The following is a 19,859-nucleotide window of genomic DNA, read 5'->3' on the forward strand; positions in this document are numbered from 1 at the left end:
CAAAGGAACCTTACTGGGAGGTGCCAGGGCAAGCAAAGAAGGTGGACATGACACTGGCAGCCAAAGACAAGCAGATTTTCATCTTCAGAAAAGAAGCAAATGACTGGCCAAATGAAGGAAGAGAAGTAATACCTAAAAGGTCTAAGAGTAATTTAAGAATTTCTGGCTGAATTCAGTTAGAAGAAAGAGACTCATCATTTGTTAAACTATATACCAAAGAAGAATAAACCAGCTAAAACACACAGCCTCCCATATTCCTGGTTCATTGAGGGAGAGGGCATGTCGAAGTGAAGAAAGTCTGCCCTAGAATACAAGTACACCAGGGTAAATTGGATTGATCAATGCTAGACATGCAAGATGGTATTCAGAGATGCAACTGAAGTTGTCATCTTTATCCCCATCTACCAAGAAAGCTGTACAGCTCCAAGAAAAATGACAGCCGGCTATGCAGGCCAACGAACTATTTGCTTCAACCAGGAATCATTTTTAGTTTGTCCAAGAAGGAGTAATCTGCCAAATATTACCTGTTGTATGAACTCAATGAAAACACCCCAGACATGACCAAACACAGGAAGCAGCTAACAGGCTATGCACTGGCAGCCAGTATGTTCTTTCCTGTTAGAAGATGAAGCAGCCCAAAAAGTGCTTGTGGAGCCAGCTGCCCTCTTCACAAACAAAAAATACAATGGTGCTCTCAGATGAAAAAAATATAGTTGTTCAGTGACAGAGGAAGAGGAGAGAGAATTTCTGCTTTTATTTATTTCTTTTAAGTGTGTTTGTGCTACAGAATAACTGCTTCACATGCAAAAACCAGTAAGGGTTGTGATGGTTTGCCTAAGGAGGTAAAACAGAAGTCAACTGTGAAACTGACAGCAATCTTTGAAAAAGGAAGCGATTTTTACATGATCAGCAACCATCTGAAGAGCATTTGCAGAACTTCTAAGCTAGCTGTTGCTGTATTATTTAAATTACGTCAACAAAAAAGAGCTAAAAAAATTAGTTTCTTAGCCCCAACACTGAGACTATACCATAATGAAGCTAATACTAAAGTAAAAGAAGGACATTTTATCATTTTTTTCTGAATCATCCCTTGTTCACCTCCCAGCCACCAAGAAAAACAGTACACAAGGTGATGTGCAAAGATACACTATTACTAGTATTTCTTTTACATACAACTTTTACTCTCATCATTTAGAAACTGGAAATAGCTTTCCTCCCGCTTTCTAGCTCGAAGCCTCTTGACTGAAATGAATAGGAGAAAGCTACTCCCTTCCTTCCCAAAATAGCAACAAGGAAAGATTAAATTTAACTGCTGCTTTACTACACAAAAGACTCTAAAATGCAGCAATATTATTACCATGTTTCTTTAAAAAATCATTACCGTAATTTTCACCCTAAAACTACATAAAGCACAATAAGGAAACTACAGCAATCTGTATCATATATCACATGTAGAATATGTGAGCAGATCAACATGGCTCATTTTCATCAGATTAGTTTTTTGAATGGCTTAATTCTCATCTCCTTTCTTCATTCATCCACTGACCACAATGCCCTAAGTTTTCTAAAAGATTCCACTGAGGATAAAACTCTCTTCCACCACTCAGAGAAATTTCACCATGAAGATTTTTACATTTCTGTATTAAATGGAGGGTTTTCAAATACAGACCATTACAGTCATTAGCTCTTTTTTTTCTTCCTATTCACTAGAAAGCTATGGGTGCATTATGAGTGTTTTAATTTGAACTGCAAGTGCACCTTTGAAGCAACTCTCCCCAATACTGCCACTTACTGCTTTTTGGTTCACACTGTTTAATATCACAGCTAAAGGGAGCTTGCCTTTTAGAAGAGGCTAAATTGGAAGATGAACTTCAAAAGAGTACCTACTGCACTCCCACCACACATAAGCATTCAGTCCACAGGACCTCATTAGAGGTAGTCCAAAGTAAAATACCCCTGAAGTATGAATAGTGTGCATGTCAGGTCCTCAGTGTCAACTGTTCCACTCTATTGACATCCTTCTGGAGGTCCACACTACTTGCTAATGTATTAGTAGATCAAGCCTAAAGTTGGTTTCATAAAACTGGGTAATTAAATTTATATCAGCAATGAGTGATGTATTAGGTATTAAACTTCAGCTGCACTTTCACCTTATCATTCTAAAAGGCATATAAGTAGTGGCAATCAGAAGACCATTGTTTGCCAGCCAGTGAGACATCTCAGCAAAGATGAGCAGATAGAACATTAGTTAAGCTTTTAAGTGCAAGTACTTGGCAATCCTGAGATCTAGTGAAAAAGCACAGTTCTAGACTTCCAAAGTCATTCATTCGGTTAAGTTCCATTAAAACTAGCACAAACCATAAATCCCCTAATAACTCTGGAAATCACAAACATATTTTTTCATTCTTATCCTGGTCAGCCAGTATCTCTGCATGCAATTAGATTGATTAAGGTCTTGATTCCTAAGTCTTTCTTTTTTCTCTTCCACGTCTGGATGCATTCTATACTAGAGAAGACGACCTGATCTGTCCAGTTCTGAGAATTACAGTTTCATATAAAATTACACAGCACGTGTATATACATAAAAGTATATACACACCAAAAAAACCAAATATATACTCACTTTTGGTCAAGAACAATGTCAAAGAACAATTAAATGAAGTGTATATAAAATCATAAAAACTTAGGCCTGGGTTTCACAGGTGTAGTAAGGTTCAGGCATCCGTCATCCCTCCTTTATCTGGCCTCCGATTGCTGCTGCAGTGCTACCACTTCCTGTGTACAGCAACACACATTGGACAGGCCCACAGTGAATCACTCCCCCAGTCTCCCAGGGTGGATCAGTTTTCCTGATCCCATTCACCACATGGCTGCATAAACCTCTCTGATGACTAAGGGCAGGAACAGTAGAGTACGCACAGAATACTCTTAGGGGATAGGCTGGATTGGAGAATTTCATTGCTGTCAAAGAAGTGTATTTTCCAAGTCTTTGTTAGAAAAAAAACAATAGTGTGCTGCTTTACAGAGGTCAGGACAGACAGTGGACTGTGATTGGCTTTTAGTTTTGTCTGTATTAATTAATTATAGACAAGAATTAAAAATTCCATTATCAGTCACTGGAAGGTACTTTATATGGGATACTATAGCCTACAACAGAAACAAATATTCCTGGAGATTTTATTACCCCTTAGCTTATTCAAAATGAAATATTTTCTGTCCATGTCTTGTTTTGTTTCATTCTGAAGCGTTTTACCAAATGTTTCACAATATATTTTATGACAGTTTTGTATTTTCATATTCCAGCTAAAATGAGGCAAAGAATTAAAGTTTATTTTCAATACATTTTGAAATAAACATCTGCATAATTACATTTGAAATAACAAGTTACAGCTCACATTTACCATAAACTATTTTGAAAGCTTACACTAATCAAGTTTGAAAGAAAGTCAAGTAAGTGCTTTTGCAGAACCATCTGCTAAACACCCAAAACAAGAGTTTGCTGATTTGTTAAGCTAGTTTTCAATCATAATAATTGGGAACAGAGTGAATACGTCCTTCATTTTGATGTATTTAAAACTCTCTGCCTATTGTCCAACTACTTAAATTTTAGAAGCCAGTTGCAAATCTAAAAGGGAGGAAAGCTATTTCTTTTCCTCCAATTTAAATAGCCAAAAAGAAGATTAATTTTCCAAGTCTCAATTCTAAAGGACATAGTAACCAGTACTATCCAATTAATTCACTAGCTAGAGGGTGAAAAACCCCCTTCACTATTGTTGAATGATTAGCTTTAAGTATAAAACATGATTTGACCAGCTTTTACTTTAAGAAGCTTATATATTTTAATTGGATTCAAACTTCCATCCATATAAAAAAATAATGAATTTCAATATATTAAAAGTTGTTGGAATTAATACAATATTGGAAAGACAGTGATTTATGTTATTAAAAAGGAGATACAAAGCTAAACTTTGTCATAGCTGAGCTGTGATATATCCATTTACAGATTTGCATTGCACCAATTACTAGCTCAATAGAATGTAGCTCCATCCAACACTGTTCTGCATACTGCTCCAGCTTTCTAAATACTGCAGCATAAAGGAGCAGAGAAGACAACCACATACTAATAAGTCTAATTTACAATCAGCTGAAAGTGCACAAGTCTAATTAGTGTCTTTGCAAAATACATTACACGATGCATCTGTGCTTGTTTTAATAAATCTGATACTATTATTATATGTGATTTCATTAACTGCTTTTCTATTTAAGATTAAATTGCTCATGATGAGTTGTTCTGTCCTCCTGTATTCAGTGAAGTACTCTAATAAACTAGGGATTTTTCCTGTTCTGTTCCTCAAAATGAAATGCATCCCTAAAAGGTGAAAAGTGAATAATATAGCAAAATACCACATGGCCAACTTACCACTGCCACAGCATCACTAGAAAGAACGGCTTTGACATCCAGCACTGTATAGTAAGCTATATTGGTCATAATATAGATAACAGTCACAATTGGCATAGACACTGCAATAGCCAGTGGCAAGTTCCTGTAAGACAAAAAGAAAAAAAACTAAACCCCACAACCCAGGGGAAAAAAAAAATCCATTAATAACAGAATAAACATATATTTGCATGCTTTACCTTAAAGATAAAGTGTATGAGGATGGAATAAAGATTTCAAAACAAGTATCTCTGGAAGAGTTTAGTTTCTTTTAAAACTAGAAATTCTAATATAGAACACTGGAAAAAAAACCCAGATTTTTTGCAATAACTTAAAAACTAAATTATGTGTAAAAAGGGATTCTATGCAACTGCTCTTCAAGTACCCTAACTTCAGGGTTTCCAGATCCGTAAAAACAGCCTTCAAATTTACATGCTTTAAATTATTTCCTACTGGCCATGTTAATTACCACAACTAGAACCCAAAGGAGCAGAGCTCTGAGTCACTGCAGTCATTCTCCCTGGGGAATGCTGCTGCTCTTCTAGCACCTACTTCTAGAACTGATGCAAGGAGATCCACTAAACTGAACCACACTGATCTTCTCATTTGCACTCATCACTGCAGAGAACAAACTAACTGGGCTGTATAACTGCAGAAAGTACAGACACAGAGGGCAGATCCAAAATTGCTACACAGCTGTGAATCTTGGGATGTGGTGGATCTTACTAGCAAACATATGTCTAGAAAGTAATACGAAAAAAGTCTAGAGTAACATGAAAACACTGCAAACCTCTAGATGTAAACAGGTAAGATTTAATTTAAAGCTGAGAGAAATTCACAGCCCTGAGTCTGCAGCTCCTCAGGCAGAAACTCTGCAGAGCAGAAGCAGAAGCAAACTTTCAGTTTTAGGCTTTGGCTTTTCTCAGCCTCATTCTTTCCCCAAAGCTTGCAGGGATATTCAAATGTCTCAAAAGGGAAAGCAGAACTGAGAGTGTTACTCTCGCATTTGCCCAGTTTGAAATCAAACATGACATGGTGACATGGATGAGCATTTGCCATGAACACAGTTTTCAATAACAACAACAAAAAAACAACAAAAACTCAACAAAGCAGAAAAATGAAATGCACTTAGGAAGTTTCCTCAAAAATTTCCTGAGGCCCAGAACTCCAGGTGGGTCTGTCTGATGTTGTGGAAGCAGAGAAACAAACACACACCACAACCCCCCATATACATCAGTAAATTAGTAACTGGGAGTTCTGACTCTGCTTCCAGGTTGCACACTCACAGTAAGACACCTGTGAACCTCAGTGCAGAGAAGAAACAGAATTAGAAAACCACTTAGAAATTAATTCAGAAATGTTATGTAATGTAGCAAAAAGCTGAAATGGCATTTTAAGGACTTTGCATCACCCAAGATTAAAGCCAAGGGACTATTTCAAATTTAACTTCTGGATTGCAACTATTCACTGGACAAGCATGAGGGCACTATGAACCAAGTGAATATGAAAAATATGTAATTCTTGGAGTAATTTTATAGAAGTCTAAAACACCTCATTATTCCCAAGAATTGTCAATGTAGAAAGCTGAAATCTGAAGTCCACTTTATCAGCTACAATTGTTACCAAGAACAAAGCTTGTATTAGGCACTGATGCCTATAAATAGCAATAGAAATTTTCATCAGCTAAATATCCTGTAAAAAAAACTATTTTTCAAAACAATACATCTAATACAAGAGTTATCCAACTGATAACACAGAACAATACACTAACTTTAAAAGGCTGAAAAGGCATTGCAACAGCACTCAGAAAGGGGAGCTCTTTCAGTGGAAAAAAAAAACAATTTGAAGGATCAAATGACTGATGCAAACACAAAACATATATCTCTTCTGAATACGTATAACAAATCTTTGCAAGACAATTTAAGGAAACACTGTCAACCTGAAATTCAGTCTGACTAAAAATAGCTATATTTGGAGTTAAAATTCTTATCTGCTATTTTACCTTTTTAATAGGTAACTTTCCTGGTTAAATAAATGCACAGCATAGAACTCAGGGGTAACAACAAACAGCAAAGTCAAAATCAGTTGGGAGAATTGAAGAAAAATCTCTCTTCCATTCTTTATCTTTTGGTTGTAACAATCTGAGCTGTTGCTTATAATAGGAAGTAAAAATGATCAAATGGGATTCTATTTTTAACATAAAGGTATCTGCTTACAGACTCACAACTGAACAAGATTATTCAGTCACACTTCTAGAGCATAAATTCATGGAAAAGGTAACATTCTTAAATAAGAAATCAGAATTATTGCACAGATAAACATAGCACGGACTATACTTTGTTTCACTGCAATATTAACACCTATTGTAATAAACAGTAAAACATCTTGAACTGAAAGCTTATCAAGCACTGAATACAGCATCCTGCAATCTTCCAGACTTATCTTTTTTTTTCCTCTTTTTTTTTTTCTTTTCATTTTTAATGGAGTTAAAAACTAGTAAATCTTTGAGTGTGGCTGTTCACAGCCTTACCATCTAAGTGCAGAGCAGTTCTACTCATTTCAGTATAAGCTCAGAACTCGTTAGTGAAAGACAGCCACAAACAAGCAATTTGGGAAATACCCAGATTTAGAAAGCTCAAATCATTTACCTTTCCGGGTTTTTGATCTCTTCTGTTACAAAATTGAGCGTATCCCAACCAGAGTAAGAGAACAAGGCAGAATAGAGTGCGAGGGAAATGTCTCCGATATCAAAAGAGGATCCCTCAAAAGAGTTCTCAAAGTGCGATGAATGTCCTGCGTGTGAAAGAGATGCTATGAAGTACAGGATAATAAAGTACAGCAAGTAATTTTTTTCAATGTGACACACAAATACAAAAAACCTCACAAACCCTAATTCCTTCAAAGGCGCTTATTAAGCACTTTTGCCAATTCTACTCTGTGATTCAGCCATGAGAATATACATAGCATTTAAACTACTAAAAATTATGCTCTGTGGATGACAATGTTCTATAATTAAACACCTAGTTTGTCCACAATGGTACAAAAAGTTCAGGAACATTAAGCTCAGACTAAGCTACAAAGAACTGTCAATGACAGTACTCAGGCTAAGGGTATTTTTTATAACATATATATTTATAAAATAATCCACTCTATATATTTTTAAATTTTCAATCATTTAGCCTATACAGAAAACAAAGATTCAGTTTATTTAGATAACTACGACAAAAAAAAAACCCAAACCTAAATGGATGTTTTAAGTCTTAGCTATTAAAAATAGAAAACTGAGAATAATTAACAGAACATAAAATATTATTGTTACTTGAGATAAAATTTTCCCAAGCTAAGAGAAAAAGCATATTTTTTTTGTGCAAACTTTTGCCGTCTTTTGACTTGAAGCCAATGAAGACAAGCTCATCAATACCAGTTTTATATATTCAGACTATTTTGCATATACAGACACACACACAAAAACACTGAATACAGAAAGGTGAGTTACCATGTAACTCCAAAACATGCCCTGTACTATGCATCGTGAAACATTTAGACTTCATCAAAACTGGCCAGGCAAATATTTGAGGCCTCTAAAATGCCTTCACTTATTTCTCTTCCCTACTTTTTATCCTAATAAGACATTACTATTGCCTTGGCACAGACACAGGCAGAGTAACTACTGAGTTAGAAATTGAGAAGGGAAACAAATGTCAAGGAAGTTAGTAGTGAACAAGCTCAGTATCTACAGAACAAGGGATGGGCAGATGTGCTAAGGATTAATACTCTAGCAAGGTGCTCACATATGCATATTCTTGCTCCATTCACAATAATTACCTTGCTCATGGACTTTCAACAATAACCAGTTGGAGCAAAGGACACAAATTGCCAGATTGCCAAGGAAAGACCTTTAAGGCAGCTTTGAAAGCAGGGTAATTTTTTTTAAGCTAACACACTAATAAATTCTCCTGAAAGGAAAGGCTAAGAACAAAACTAAGTTCAGAATTCTTCTAACTTGAAGGCCCAACACACATACAAATTAAAAAAAACCACGACACATAAATCCAAAACCCCAGCAACTTTCTAATTCTCAACAGCTATAACAGAACTCAGGATCTGAACAAAAAAAGAGCTACTGTTTCACAAATCTACTTACACGTTCTTACAAATCTATTTTTGCTTTAAGTTCAGTCACTTTCAGACTTGCACAAAATTCATTTTGTAAAAATATTATTCAGTTGATCTCATTGTAAAGTAGTATGCTCCTTACAGAAATTTACAGCTTCCTCTACTCCCATCGTATTTTGCTAACTCTGTATTTTGCTGTTTTCATTTCCTTTATTATTCCATACTGCAGGCTGTAAATTGCTCAACATTGCTGAGCTATCAGTTACCTTCTTTCACACAGTTCAAAGTCAACTGAGATAGGATAGCTTCTCATGATATAATATCATGATAATGTCTAACATTGGTATTATTGGTGTTTTCAAAGTAGCTATATTATGCCTGTACTGAGGCATTTGATAACACATACAGAGGTATTTGACAGTCTTTAAAACAGTTACTCAGTTTAACTGATAAATACAAACCTTTGCTTTAATTTTGTAAGCTTACCCTGGCATATTTTAACAAGTCCGGTTACAATGATGACAATAAGAGCAGTAACTTTAGCATAAGTAAATATATCCTGCACCCGTGTTCCCCATTTAACGTAGGCACAATTTATAAATGTTAGAAGACCTGGGGGGAGGGGAAGTGGGGAGAAGAAAAAAGAAAAATTAAAATACTATTTGAACAATACTCAGTTTAACTAATTTTTCAAAGATTTTAAATTACAATCTAAATATGCACTTACCTGTTACACTTAGGTTAAACTAAGCAAAATATACTGATACTGAAAACACATTGGTTGCAACAAAACAGTAGAAAACAGATGTTCTAAACACTCTGTTTCAACAGATGGAAGGAAAGACCTTCACCTTCTCTGATTACATGCCCATTTTCCTAACACTACCTCTCATCAGCTGCATTCTGCAACTATCCTGAAAGTAAAGAAACCATTACATGAAATAATTCATTTCAATGTATCAATATTGTTATGATAAATGAAAGATTATCTAGAAATTCCTTTAGGTAAACATATTAAAGTAGTTTTTGAAAAGTTTTTTTATCCTTCCTTGTTAGGCTGAGGATGAGTTCAACATCCATGGAGTACCTGCAATACTGAATATGGTCACAAGTGATTCAATACTCTTTTCCAGTTGTATTAAACTGTATTACTAAGAGAGGTTAGAACAGATCTGACCGAATAACATGCTTTACAGCTAATGCAACATTAATCTGGATTTTAAAGAACTGGTAGTAAGTAATGAGTATTCTGAGTATATTTCTCTGTCTATCCCAAAATAAATTAGTATCAGACGTACGTCACAAGATTGTAACGGAACTTGAAATGAGACTTTCAGATTTCACAAGTACATAGCACGGTTACCAAATAGAAAAGTAATAATTTTAAAAAGATAACAAAAGAAAGGTAAGGATCTCAAAAGCATGGCACTAGTATACTAGACAGTCTGGCCAAGTGGAATAGCTGAACGAGACTCCACTGAGCTTGGCAAGATGAGGGGAAAAAAAACCCAGTTGTATCAAATTTCAAAAGTCAGGACTGCTGGCAGCTCCTGAAGAGCCCTCAGGAAAAAAACAACTCTGCTTGGTCTCTGCTCTTCAGTACTAATGATCAGTATTATCTATGGAGTATTTGCTCACAGGGTTTATTTCGGCCATTAATTATTTTTTTTTTAAGCAACTTTCATTGGGAATAATTATTGTTAACTCCTTAGTGAGTTAGGGCTTGGTCTCTACTTCAGATGAAATGCTAGTCTGTCTCTGCTATCTTAAAAGAAAAAAAAAAAGAAAGCTAAGAATCTGAATAAGCCACATCCCCTCCCTCTCTCTCACTAAAATTACTCTCTCATGTTTTCTTCAACTTAATTATCATTAACCTACTTAAAGTTCCTGAGAACTGTCAAGTTTAGTTCTGTAGCACCAGATGCCACCTCTATTTGCCAAAATGATTGACAAGTAATGCTGTGTAACACTAGGAGCGATTTCACACTAGATCTACTATTGTTATTACTACAGTTTAAAAAAAAAAACAACAAAAAGAAACTCTCCAACAAACCCACCCATTCTCACATACAATCTCTTACCTAACCAATGTTCAGACTTCCACTCCCAGCAACTTCATTAATGAAGTATTAATTGTATCCAGAGCTAAGGATTGGACACACATCAGCCCTGCCAGGCCAGGGAGAAGTGTAGGCTTTAACAGACCAGCTACATTAAGTTGTAGAGTAGGAGTGAGAGTCTCAGCACTGACCCCTAGAGCAGGGTAGAACAACCATTTAAACCATAAAATGGACCGTTAAAGTAAGTTGTTCCACCTACATGAGAGTGATCTTGCTGTCACATGTCTCCACTAAAGAAAAAGGTGCTAAATCCTCTCTCTTAGCAGCAAGTGTAGAAGGCATCACGTTGCCTTTCTACATCTACTATATAATTGTTTTAATCACTTTGTCTTAATTTCTTGCTTTTTGACAAACTGCTTTTTAGAAGGGCTAACTCCCCTCAAATGTGAGATACCTTACATGGAAGAGCAGATTCCACCACACTCCTGAACCTGTGCCAGGATACCTTGGGACAGTATCTGTTTAAGGAATGTGAACATGACATTACATGTTCTTCATTTCTTTCCTGAAGTTGTCATAATGAAGTGTGGACATACATTTGGAAGGGAGGAGGGAGACACAGGGAACAGAACTGAGTAAGCTGACAGATTTTCTGGAAGAAGTTTGTGATTATTCTTCGCACTACCTGGACCTGAACCAGCACATTAGTGCTTTTCCAACAGTAAACAAATTAACTTACAAAAATGGAAAGAGAAGCTATAATGTTCACAGCTAGTTAGAGGTCAAATATTTGAAGCACACACTGCTGCTCTCTCTGTCTTTCCCCTCTTCTAGTCCTGCATAGACAACTGTAATAAGGAACATTAGAGCTATTTCAACAGATTCCCTGTTGCCTCAAAAAGGAACCAGCTAGGAGCCGCACATCTCCTCCCTGTAGCATATTGTTGGCAGTAAAAAACCCCAAGTTCTGTATTAGCTTTATGATAAAAGCATCATGTCAATAGCGATGGCAGGCTCCACAGCACATGGTGACTGATCAGTACATGATGAAGGACATGACATGACAGACTTTCTGGAATACATTTTTCACTGTTTACTGTAAATGTAAAATATGCATATAAACACTTTCAGTAGGAAATACCTAAAATTAAATGACACACACAGTACAGTCATACAGTTTCACTCTCTTGATACAGCAGAACAGTCCTGATTTGAAGCACGTGGACAGTTGTTCTTCTATATTGACTAACAGAGCTGGCTATCTGATTAAAAATATTTCAATGCTTTATGTGCATACAAAATTTCCACTTTTCAAAACAGCTTTACAACAGGTACTGTTGTACTGATATTACAGGTAATCACAAGCATAAAGAATAATCTTGAATGAATGACCTTTTGAAACCCTACCAAAGTAATTACTTAAGTATGTCTACATTGAGAAGCTATTTTAAAATAAATTACACCAGAATTTATAGCATAAGAGCTATTCTGCAACAACTCTTAGACCACACCAAAAGTATCTTGAGGTTTCATTTAATATACCTCTCTGCAGGAAAACAAACTTTTTCCCCATTTTTGCCATGTAAGTAAACTTGGAAGAGTTAAATACCTTGTTCTGCTTCTGAATGAGAAAATGGTAATTCACTGGGTGAATACCTGTGAGTTATTCATGTGCTGGAAATTGTTCTTTTCCCCACTGTGACTCAAACCATTGCAGATTCAGTATGCAACAACTCTGGGACTTGGTAGGATTTGTTTTAATAAAACTTAATCCTGGATAAAAAAATTAGCATAGTAAATTTCAAGAAATACTTACATTCACAAGCAGCTGCTATGAGACGGCAAGCCAAATATGGAGGATCACAAGAAGGGAAGAAAGGTTGAACTATATAGTTAGCAAAGGTGATAGCGATAATCGCCTGACTAGTTGGCTCAACAATTAGGAGTGAGGTCCACAAACGAATAAAAGCAATGAAGCTCCCAAAAGACTCCAAGATATACGCGTAGCTGGCTCCTGACTTTGTAATAGTGGTTCCAAGTTCAGCGTAGCAGAGAGCTCCAAAGACTGAAAAAATCCCTCCAATTGCCCAAATTATTAGAGACAATCCATAAGATTTGCTGTAGATGAGAACTCCTTTGGGAGAGACAAAGATACCTGAACCAATCATGTTGCCTACTATAAGGCTTATCCCATTTATCAAAGATATTTCTTTCTTCAGTTGCATTGTATTTTGGTTTCCATCCTGCATTTCACAGCTGTCACTTGGATCTGTCCTGTCTGATTTACTGACGGGGCTGTATTCAGCCAGTGAACTATGTGACTTCGTACAATCTGTCCTTTCTCCCATTGTGGAAAGACTCTGAATTCTCCAAGACTCCAAATCACAATCTAAAACAAAATATAGACACCTGAAATCATTACAAAATTTTTTATCCCAGGATTTTCTTGCCAAATATTCTCTTCACCTTTTCACCCTATGATTTACATATGTAAATGGAGAAATCCCTTTTTGTTAATTCTTATGTTTCCTTACACAAAGGTAAATCTATGCATAGTTAAAATAAACTAAAAAACCAACATACACAGAGCAAGAGACAAATTCCATTATAACTTAAGCTGAGAAAGGAACTTCTACCTTTATGAAAACAAATCAAAACAAAAACATAGGAAGGACAGAATTGAGGGATTCCAATGTTGAAAAGGAAGAAAGAACAGATAGAAGCAAAGTGAGGTGATACAGAAAAGCAAGCAGAGGAAGACCAAGCTGGAAGTTCTAAGCATGAACATAAGATTTATTTCAGTACTAAAAAAATCAATCAATTTATTGGACTTAACACATGTAAGTTATAAGTGATATAAGTGGTCTAGTAACAGGGTTGCACATTCTATTAACACAGCATGGGCTCTTGCCTAGGGTTAATATGAAGAGATACTTACTCCAGAATCCCCTTGATTCAACTCTTGACTTTTAACTGATACTACAGTTCACTCCCTCCCTCCTCCACAAAACCGGTCCCAGTTCCCACTGCCCCATTTCTTGGAGTTACCTCAGAGTGTAGGCTGTACGTGAAAAAACCCACAGTACTTTCTATCCAAATTATTCCATTAGCAACTGTATTTAACATTACCTAAGAACACAGAAATGAAATAAGCATTTTCCTCTGCTTCAGAATTGACCATTTGGAAAAGAATCACCTTCTTCTCAAACCCCCAGGAAATTCTCCCATGCCTTCCAAAAGCAAGTTACTGCTAAAAAAATTTATCAGCACACGAATATACTGGTAATTAGCAGTAATTCTAAATAAGGCCCATTTTATATAAGTTCAGGAAAGAAATATTCTATTCAAGGAACAGTCTTGTATGGAAACCAGCTTAAATTGCAAATGTACCTTTGATTACTAGTTTATCAGCTGCACAAAGAATAGGCCCTACATAATTACCAGAATGCAGTACCATTCATTTGCCCTGCCCCTCATTAAACCCTCTGTGTACACTTCAGGCATTTACTATAGAACAGAAAAATTAAAAAGTCTGGGTCAATTAGAATAAAGCAGCTGATCTAGCAGGGGGAGGGGGGGGAAATTCTGTGCTTCTTTGGGCTAACACTAATTTTACAAAAGGTTTTGTTATTCCAACAGTAAACTTGTCAACTAAGAGAACAAAAACCCCGAGTATGGGGATTTTGCAAGGTCAGTATGCAATCACCCAAACTACATACGTATCTATGCATCTAGCGACATACAAACATACAAGGTTTTGCTCATGCAGTTAGAGGTACAGCTTTCTGGAGGGAAAACTTAATACTCATACTCTTCCTTTATTAAAAAGCCAACACCTGTATACTACAGTACAGAAATCCTGACGTGACATCCCTGAACTAGAATAGTTTTAAATATGTGAAAATGATAAAGAATATTTTCAATCAATAAAAAAGTAGATTCTACTGAAATGGAGTACAAACCATTTACTGAAACACATTACATCATTCATCTCCAACTCATGAATCTTCTGGCTTTTTTCACATTAAAATAGAGACTATGTTATTTTAAATCATGTAAAATGAAATCAGCTATCTGTTTAGTCGGATGCCTTCTGATTAATTTTCCCATCAATATTTCAAAGAAATACTTTAAAGATGGTTAATTACTAAATATATATTTTATCATTTATACATGAGTCAACATCTTATCTAGTGTCACACATACATTACAAGCCATCAAATTTCACACTTTTAATTAGACTAAAAATTTTTAACCTTCCAGAAAATAAACTTTGTTATTTCAGAACTTAAAAGCTGGAGTGTTATAATGAGGCATCTCCCAACAAAATTACACTCATTAGGAGAGAGGTATCCACACAGTCTCTACAGGTGAGTGTGCCCAAAATGGCAAAGGAAAACAAAAGCAAATTAATCTCACCAGTTGTTACCAGTTCTCCTTGTTATTTACTCTTCCATCTATTTTGTGCCAAATTCATTTCCAACCACATACTAGCCGATTTTCTGTTATTGGTGTAATAGAGCTAAGTGTTCAAAAAGACATGTGGCCTATGAGCTTGTAAGATTATTTGGTTTGCCTTACAAGAAAGTTCAGTTATTACTGTATAAATGAATATAAATTATTATAATAATCAATTGCAATTATGATGCAATCATCAGAAAGCATAAAAGTGTAAAACAGCAGGACAAATAATCAAAGTAGATGTCTTCATGACTAATTTGACCATAAGAAGTGCATTTAAAGAACACTTGTGACCCGTAAAAATAACATTCAACTCCAAATTTAGTCTTTTCATTTCTATTTTGACTTGGACAGTAGTTGCAAATCTATTTCAGAAGGCAAATCACTCTGAAAAATGTCAGTGGAAAAAATAAGAATACTACAGCTATTATTATGACATCTGACTGCCAGTTTGAAAATATTCCATGTTAATTCTCAGCCCTTCCAGCTAAAGGATAAAACTGAGTAATGTGTTAAGAACTGACTCATGGATGTAAAACATCATTTTAGTGATAACTACACAGCTTTACGATTTCTTCCTGCACTTGTCCTAGTCATCATTCACGTTTCTTCCTGGAAAGTACGACTTGGTCAGAAGCATAAACATTACTTTGAATAATTGGGCATTTTGATGATTTGATTTGATTCAAATTAATTGAATCACTCAAATCAAATAAAATCTGATGTATTCATACACAGGCAGTTTTGCACTAAGAGTCACCGTGATTTACCTCATGGTCTGAAGTTCAGAAGTACATTTAATTACCTGTAACCACAGACCCTGTCACTGTTCAAATGCCTGCAGGTCAATTAGCAGCATGTGGCTGCAGTTCTATACAATTTTATTACTGATGACCTTGACTGTTTCTTGCCCTACTCTACCCAGGAAAGAACAACCACAGTATCTCTCAACCTAGCTTGTTTTGTCCCCCCAAACTCTTTCTCCCTCTCTGAGTCTGCTTTTGTTATTCCCAACTTCAGGTATCTGCTGACAAATAGGATTTGTATGAAGGTGTGTGCAACAGCTCACTCAAGATCTGGCATTTCATTCTCTTCTCTATCCTTGTTTTGTATCCTTAAAGCCTTCAGGGCAGGAATTACTTATTTCCCTAAGTCACGTGTCTTATTACACCACCTCTATGGCAGAAACAAAGCTATTGGCAGTTTTTTTCCTACAAGCACTTCACTTAATCTTAACTGAAACTAAACTCAGCAGCTTTGACCAACTGAAAAAAAAACACCAAAAAACCTACAAAGGAAGAGGGACAGCAGGGACTAGAGAAAACTGAAGCTACGTCAAGATTAGCAATATAGAGAAAAAAACCACATGTATTATAATTCATGATTCTGTCACAACACATTACTTCTGTGGAAACAGAAGACAGGCTTGGAAGAGAAGAACCAGAGACAAATAATATGTATTTTCTACCATACAACAGTCCTACAATACTGCAGCTAAAACCACTGTTGGAACAATCTCTAATGCTGCCAAAGTCTTGCCACAGGACTGCTATGGCTAATGCAGGCTTACGCCTTCACCCAAGCTAACACATGGACTTCCTCATTGCTCACCCTTGGGCAATACAAAGCCTTAAACGCTTTTTTGTGCTGATCATTGCAGCTGTGAGGAATCTTTTTGCTGATATGCGTAAGATTTTTTTACTGAAATGACACTGCTGTTGATACAGAAATCTTTAATACAAAATCAGGACAGAGAGACCTGGAACTAGGATCTCTTCATTGTCTCACCAAAAATATATATTCTGATAAGGCCTATCAAACTTTGGCCATGTACCCAGAGGAGCTAATGAAGGTTAATATGCAGTTAGCAAAGTACTAACACTGCATTACAGGATGGCCCTCCTTCAAGAGAAGGGAAAGAGGAACCATCTGCTAAGATCCCCTCTCTCCCACTCAGCAGGGCAGCAGCTGACCTGTCATTTGTTCAATTTTGGGTGAAAGTGGGCTAATGACCAAAGTGAAATACCAAACTGCTAAAAGCTTACTACCTTTTGCTATACTCTTGTACAATAACTGCTCATTAGCAAAGATTTATAGTGTTCTTGCCTCTGTCTTCCACAGTTGTCTTGATTGCATAAACCAGCTTTTGTTGTAACATAGCTTTACATATATACTTAGACTATTCACATATACCAGCTGTAAAACTCCTATTTCTGAACACAAAGATTGGCCCTTAGGGTAAGAGTCAAGATTGCCCTACACAGGCAAACAGCATGAAAGTCTTCAGGGAGTTAAGCACCAACAGAGCAAAGGCTGTTAAGTCCCAGAAATGCCTATTCCTTGCAATGTATACATTTAGGAACCTCATAGTCTGAACATTTAAGTGGGAAAGGCTTAGAGTTTGTCTAGTATGCATTCTTCTTGTTTCTGGTGAGAGAAGAATCACTTCCCTGCCATACATACAGTTAGCAGACAGGAAGCGCTTGCAACAAAAGCAATTCCCAATGTAAAGATCTAATCTGTTCAACCGAGTCTTTTGTGCTCACATATGCAAACACAACTTTAAAACATCTTTAGCGTTATAAAAAACAACATAAACCTTTGATCGAATAGAATTGGTTGCAACATCCATTTTTTAAAAAAGGACAAGGTGTGTTTATCATGTAAAAAGGTATGAAAGAGAAGTTACTATGTCAATTATTCACTTGTTAGTTTATCAGTGATGGCAGTAAGCCCTGACTATACAGACCTGTGACACAGCTGAACAAGAGATGCTCAGCAAATATGCATACTATCCTCATGTTCAGCCAAATCCTGAATAAGACTATGAACATTAAATGAGGGAAAGACCTATAATCAGCTCACAAACAGATATTCAGTTACAATGTCTCAGAAACTTTTCAAAATTTCCTGAAGTACCAATCCTAGGCAAATCCACCTAAGTCATATTAACCTAGATTTCAAACCAAGTAACTTCAAAGTTAGGGAACTGTGCTAGCTACAAGTGGAAAATAACATGCCACTATATCCTTCACACTTCTAATTTATTTTTATATTTCAAAGGGAAAAACCAGAAGCAAGCTCACAACAAGGGACTTTGTGGTAGACAGTCTTGATTTAGACAAAAGTGAGGCTGGGAGTGCATGAAGCAGCTGCAATGAGAGGAACATCTGGTGATATTTATACAATAAGCCCCAGGTAAAGACAGAAGGGACAATAATAGAGTTTGTTAAAACAATTTATCTTATCTTTTATGCTGGGACACAGAAGTAGGAACCTCTCAAAAAGAGGAAAAGTAAGGTCAGAAGGCACACGCTTACCTACAAATCCATACCCATGTGCACTCTTAGCTGTAACTTAGTCACACCAAATCAGCCTGCGTTTCATACATGTCACTTAAAAAAACACATAATCAAAATCACTACCAAAAACCAGTAAGCAAAGACATGCTCGCCTGAAGGCAGTACTAAACCCACTTCAGTTCCCTGCGATCGCTAGTGAACAGAGCAGTTACGATTACAGGCACCCACCACCAAAAACCATCCTGTTACAACCCGACCTGAGTACCAACCCTCATACCCCCCTGCTGCCAAAATAAATAAAACACGTGGCTCCAGAAAACCACCCTCAAGTCGGGATATGCACGACACGACGGGCTGTCGCCGGCGGGAACGGCGTGAGGAGACCGGCCGCCAGGCTCCCGCCGCCGCGCGGCAGGAGGGAGGATTTGGGGTCACTTCGCCCCTCGGTGGCCGCTCCTCCCTCCCCAGGCGGTGGTCACCCTGTTGTCCTTTATAAAATAAGCGAGGTTCAGACATATTTCGCGCCTCCTGGACAGCCCCGGGAGGGAAGCGGCTGCCCAGCGCTAGGCGGCTGGGCAGCCGCTTCCCTCCCGGGGCTGTCAGGGCTGAGACACCCGCAGGTGCTGCCACTGAGGCACCCATTTAAAAAAAAAAAAAAACAACAACCAAATCCACGGCATTTGTCGCATTGCCACCCTGCACACCTGCAGCCGGCCCGGCTCGCCAACGCCGCCGGCCCCGGCTGCTGCAGGGGCGGCGATGGCGCGGAGACGCGCCGGAAACCTCCGCGCACGGCGTAGGCTGCGCCGCCGGCAGCCCCCTGCGCCAAGCCGGGCTCCTCGCCGCCCCGGCAGCCTCCCTTCCGAGGTGGGAAGGAGACCGCGCCTCGCCGCGGTGCCGGTCGCCGGGGGCCCCGCCGGACTTCCCCGCCGGCTGTGGCGGCGCGGCCGCCCACGTTACCTCCGCTCCTGCCGGCCGCGCCGTTGCGTGTCGCGGGGATGCTCGCTCGTTGCCACACGACACGTGATGGCCGCCGCTCCGCTCGGCTCCGCCCCGCCCCACGGCCCCGGGCCCGCCGTCGCCGTCGCCTCCCCTCCCCTCCCCGGCAGGAAACGCCGCTGCCTCCCGCCTCGTCTGCCTGAGGGAGACGCCGCAGGGCCCGCCCTGCCGCCCGACCTTGCCGGGTTTACCTCAGCCCCGCTGCGCCCCGTGGGTGAGGAGGGCGGCGAGCCCTCGCCCCTGCGGTGACCGTCGCCGGGCCGGTCACCATCCTTCCCCTTTTCCTCAGGCACAAAATGGAGAAGAGGCTTAGCGCTGACGGTACGAAAACGGCGCCTTTTCCACCCCGGGCTCACTGGAGGAGCCGTGGGCCCGCGGCCTGCCCCCGGGGCTGCCTCAGGTGGAGGTGGGCCCAGCCTGCACCCCGAGGCCCCCGTGGGGAGGTGAGGGCCGCGGGGACACAGAGCTCCTGTGAAACCCCGG

General features: G+C 38.4%; 1 protein-coding gene across 1 annotated transcript in view; it reads right to left on the reverse strand.

Annotated features, from left to right (window-relative positions):
- The window catches only part of SLC7A6 (solute carrier family 7 member 6), a 30,518-nt gene extending 11,095 nt beyond the window's left edge, over positions 1–19,423 (reverse strand). The window contains exons 1-5 of the mRNA XM_075040333.1: positions 19,338–19,423; positions 12,431–13,003; positions 9,041–9,166; positions 7,087–7,231; positions 4,421–4,544 (exon numbers count right to left, since the gene is read on the reverse strand). Coding sequence (XP_074896434.1) covers positions 4,421–4,544; positions 7,087–7,231; positions 9,041–9,166; positions 12,431–12,962 — 927 coding nt within the window. The 5' untranslated portion in view covers positions 12,963–13,003; positions 19,338–19,423. The remainder of the gene's footprint in view (positions 1–4,420; positions 4,545–7,086; positions 7,232–9,040; positions 9,167–12,430; positions 13,004–19,337) is intronic.
- Between the last annotated feature and the right edge of the window lie 436 nt (positions 19,424–19,859).

This window comes from Buteo buteo, chromosome 11, assembly GCF_964188355.1.
Source record: "Buteo buteo chromosome 11, bButBut1.hap1.1, whole genome shotgun sequence".
Lineage (NCBI taxonomy): Eukaryota > Metazoa > Chordata > Aves > Accipitriformes > Accipitridae > Buteo > Buteo buteo.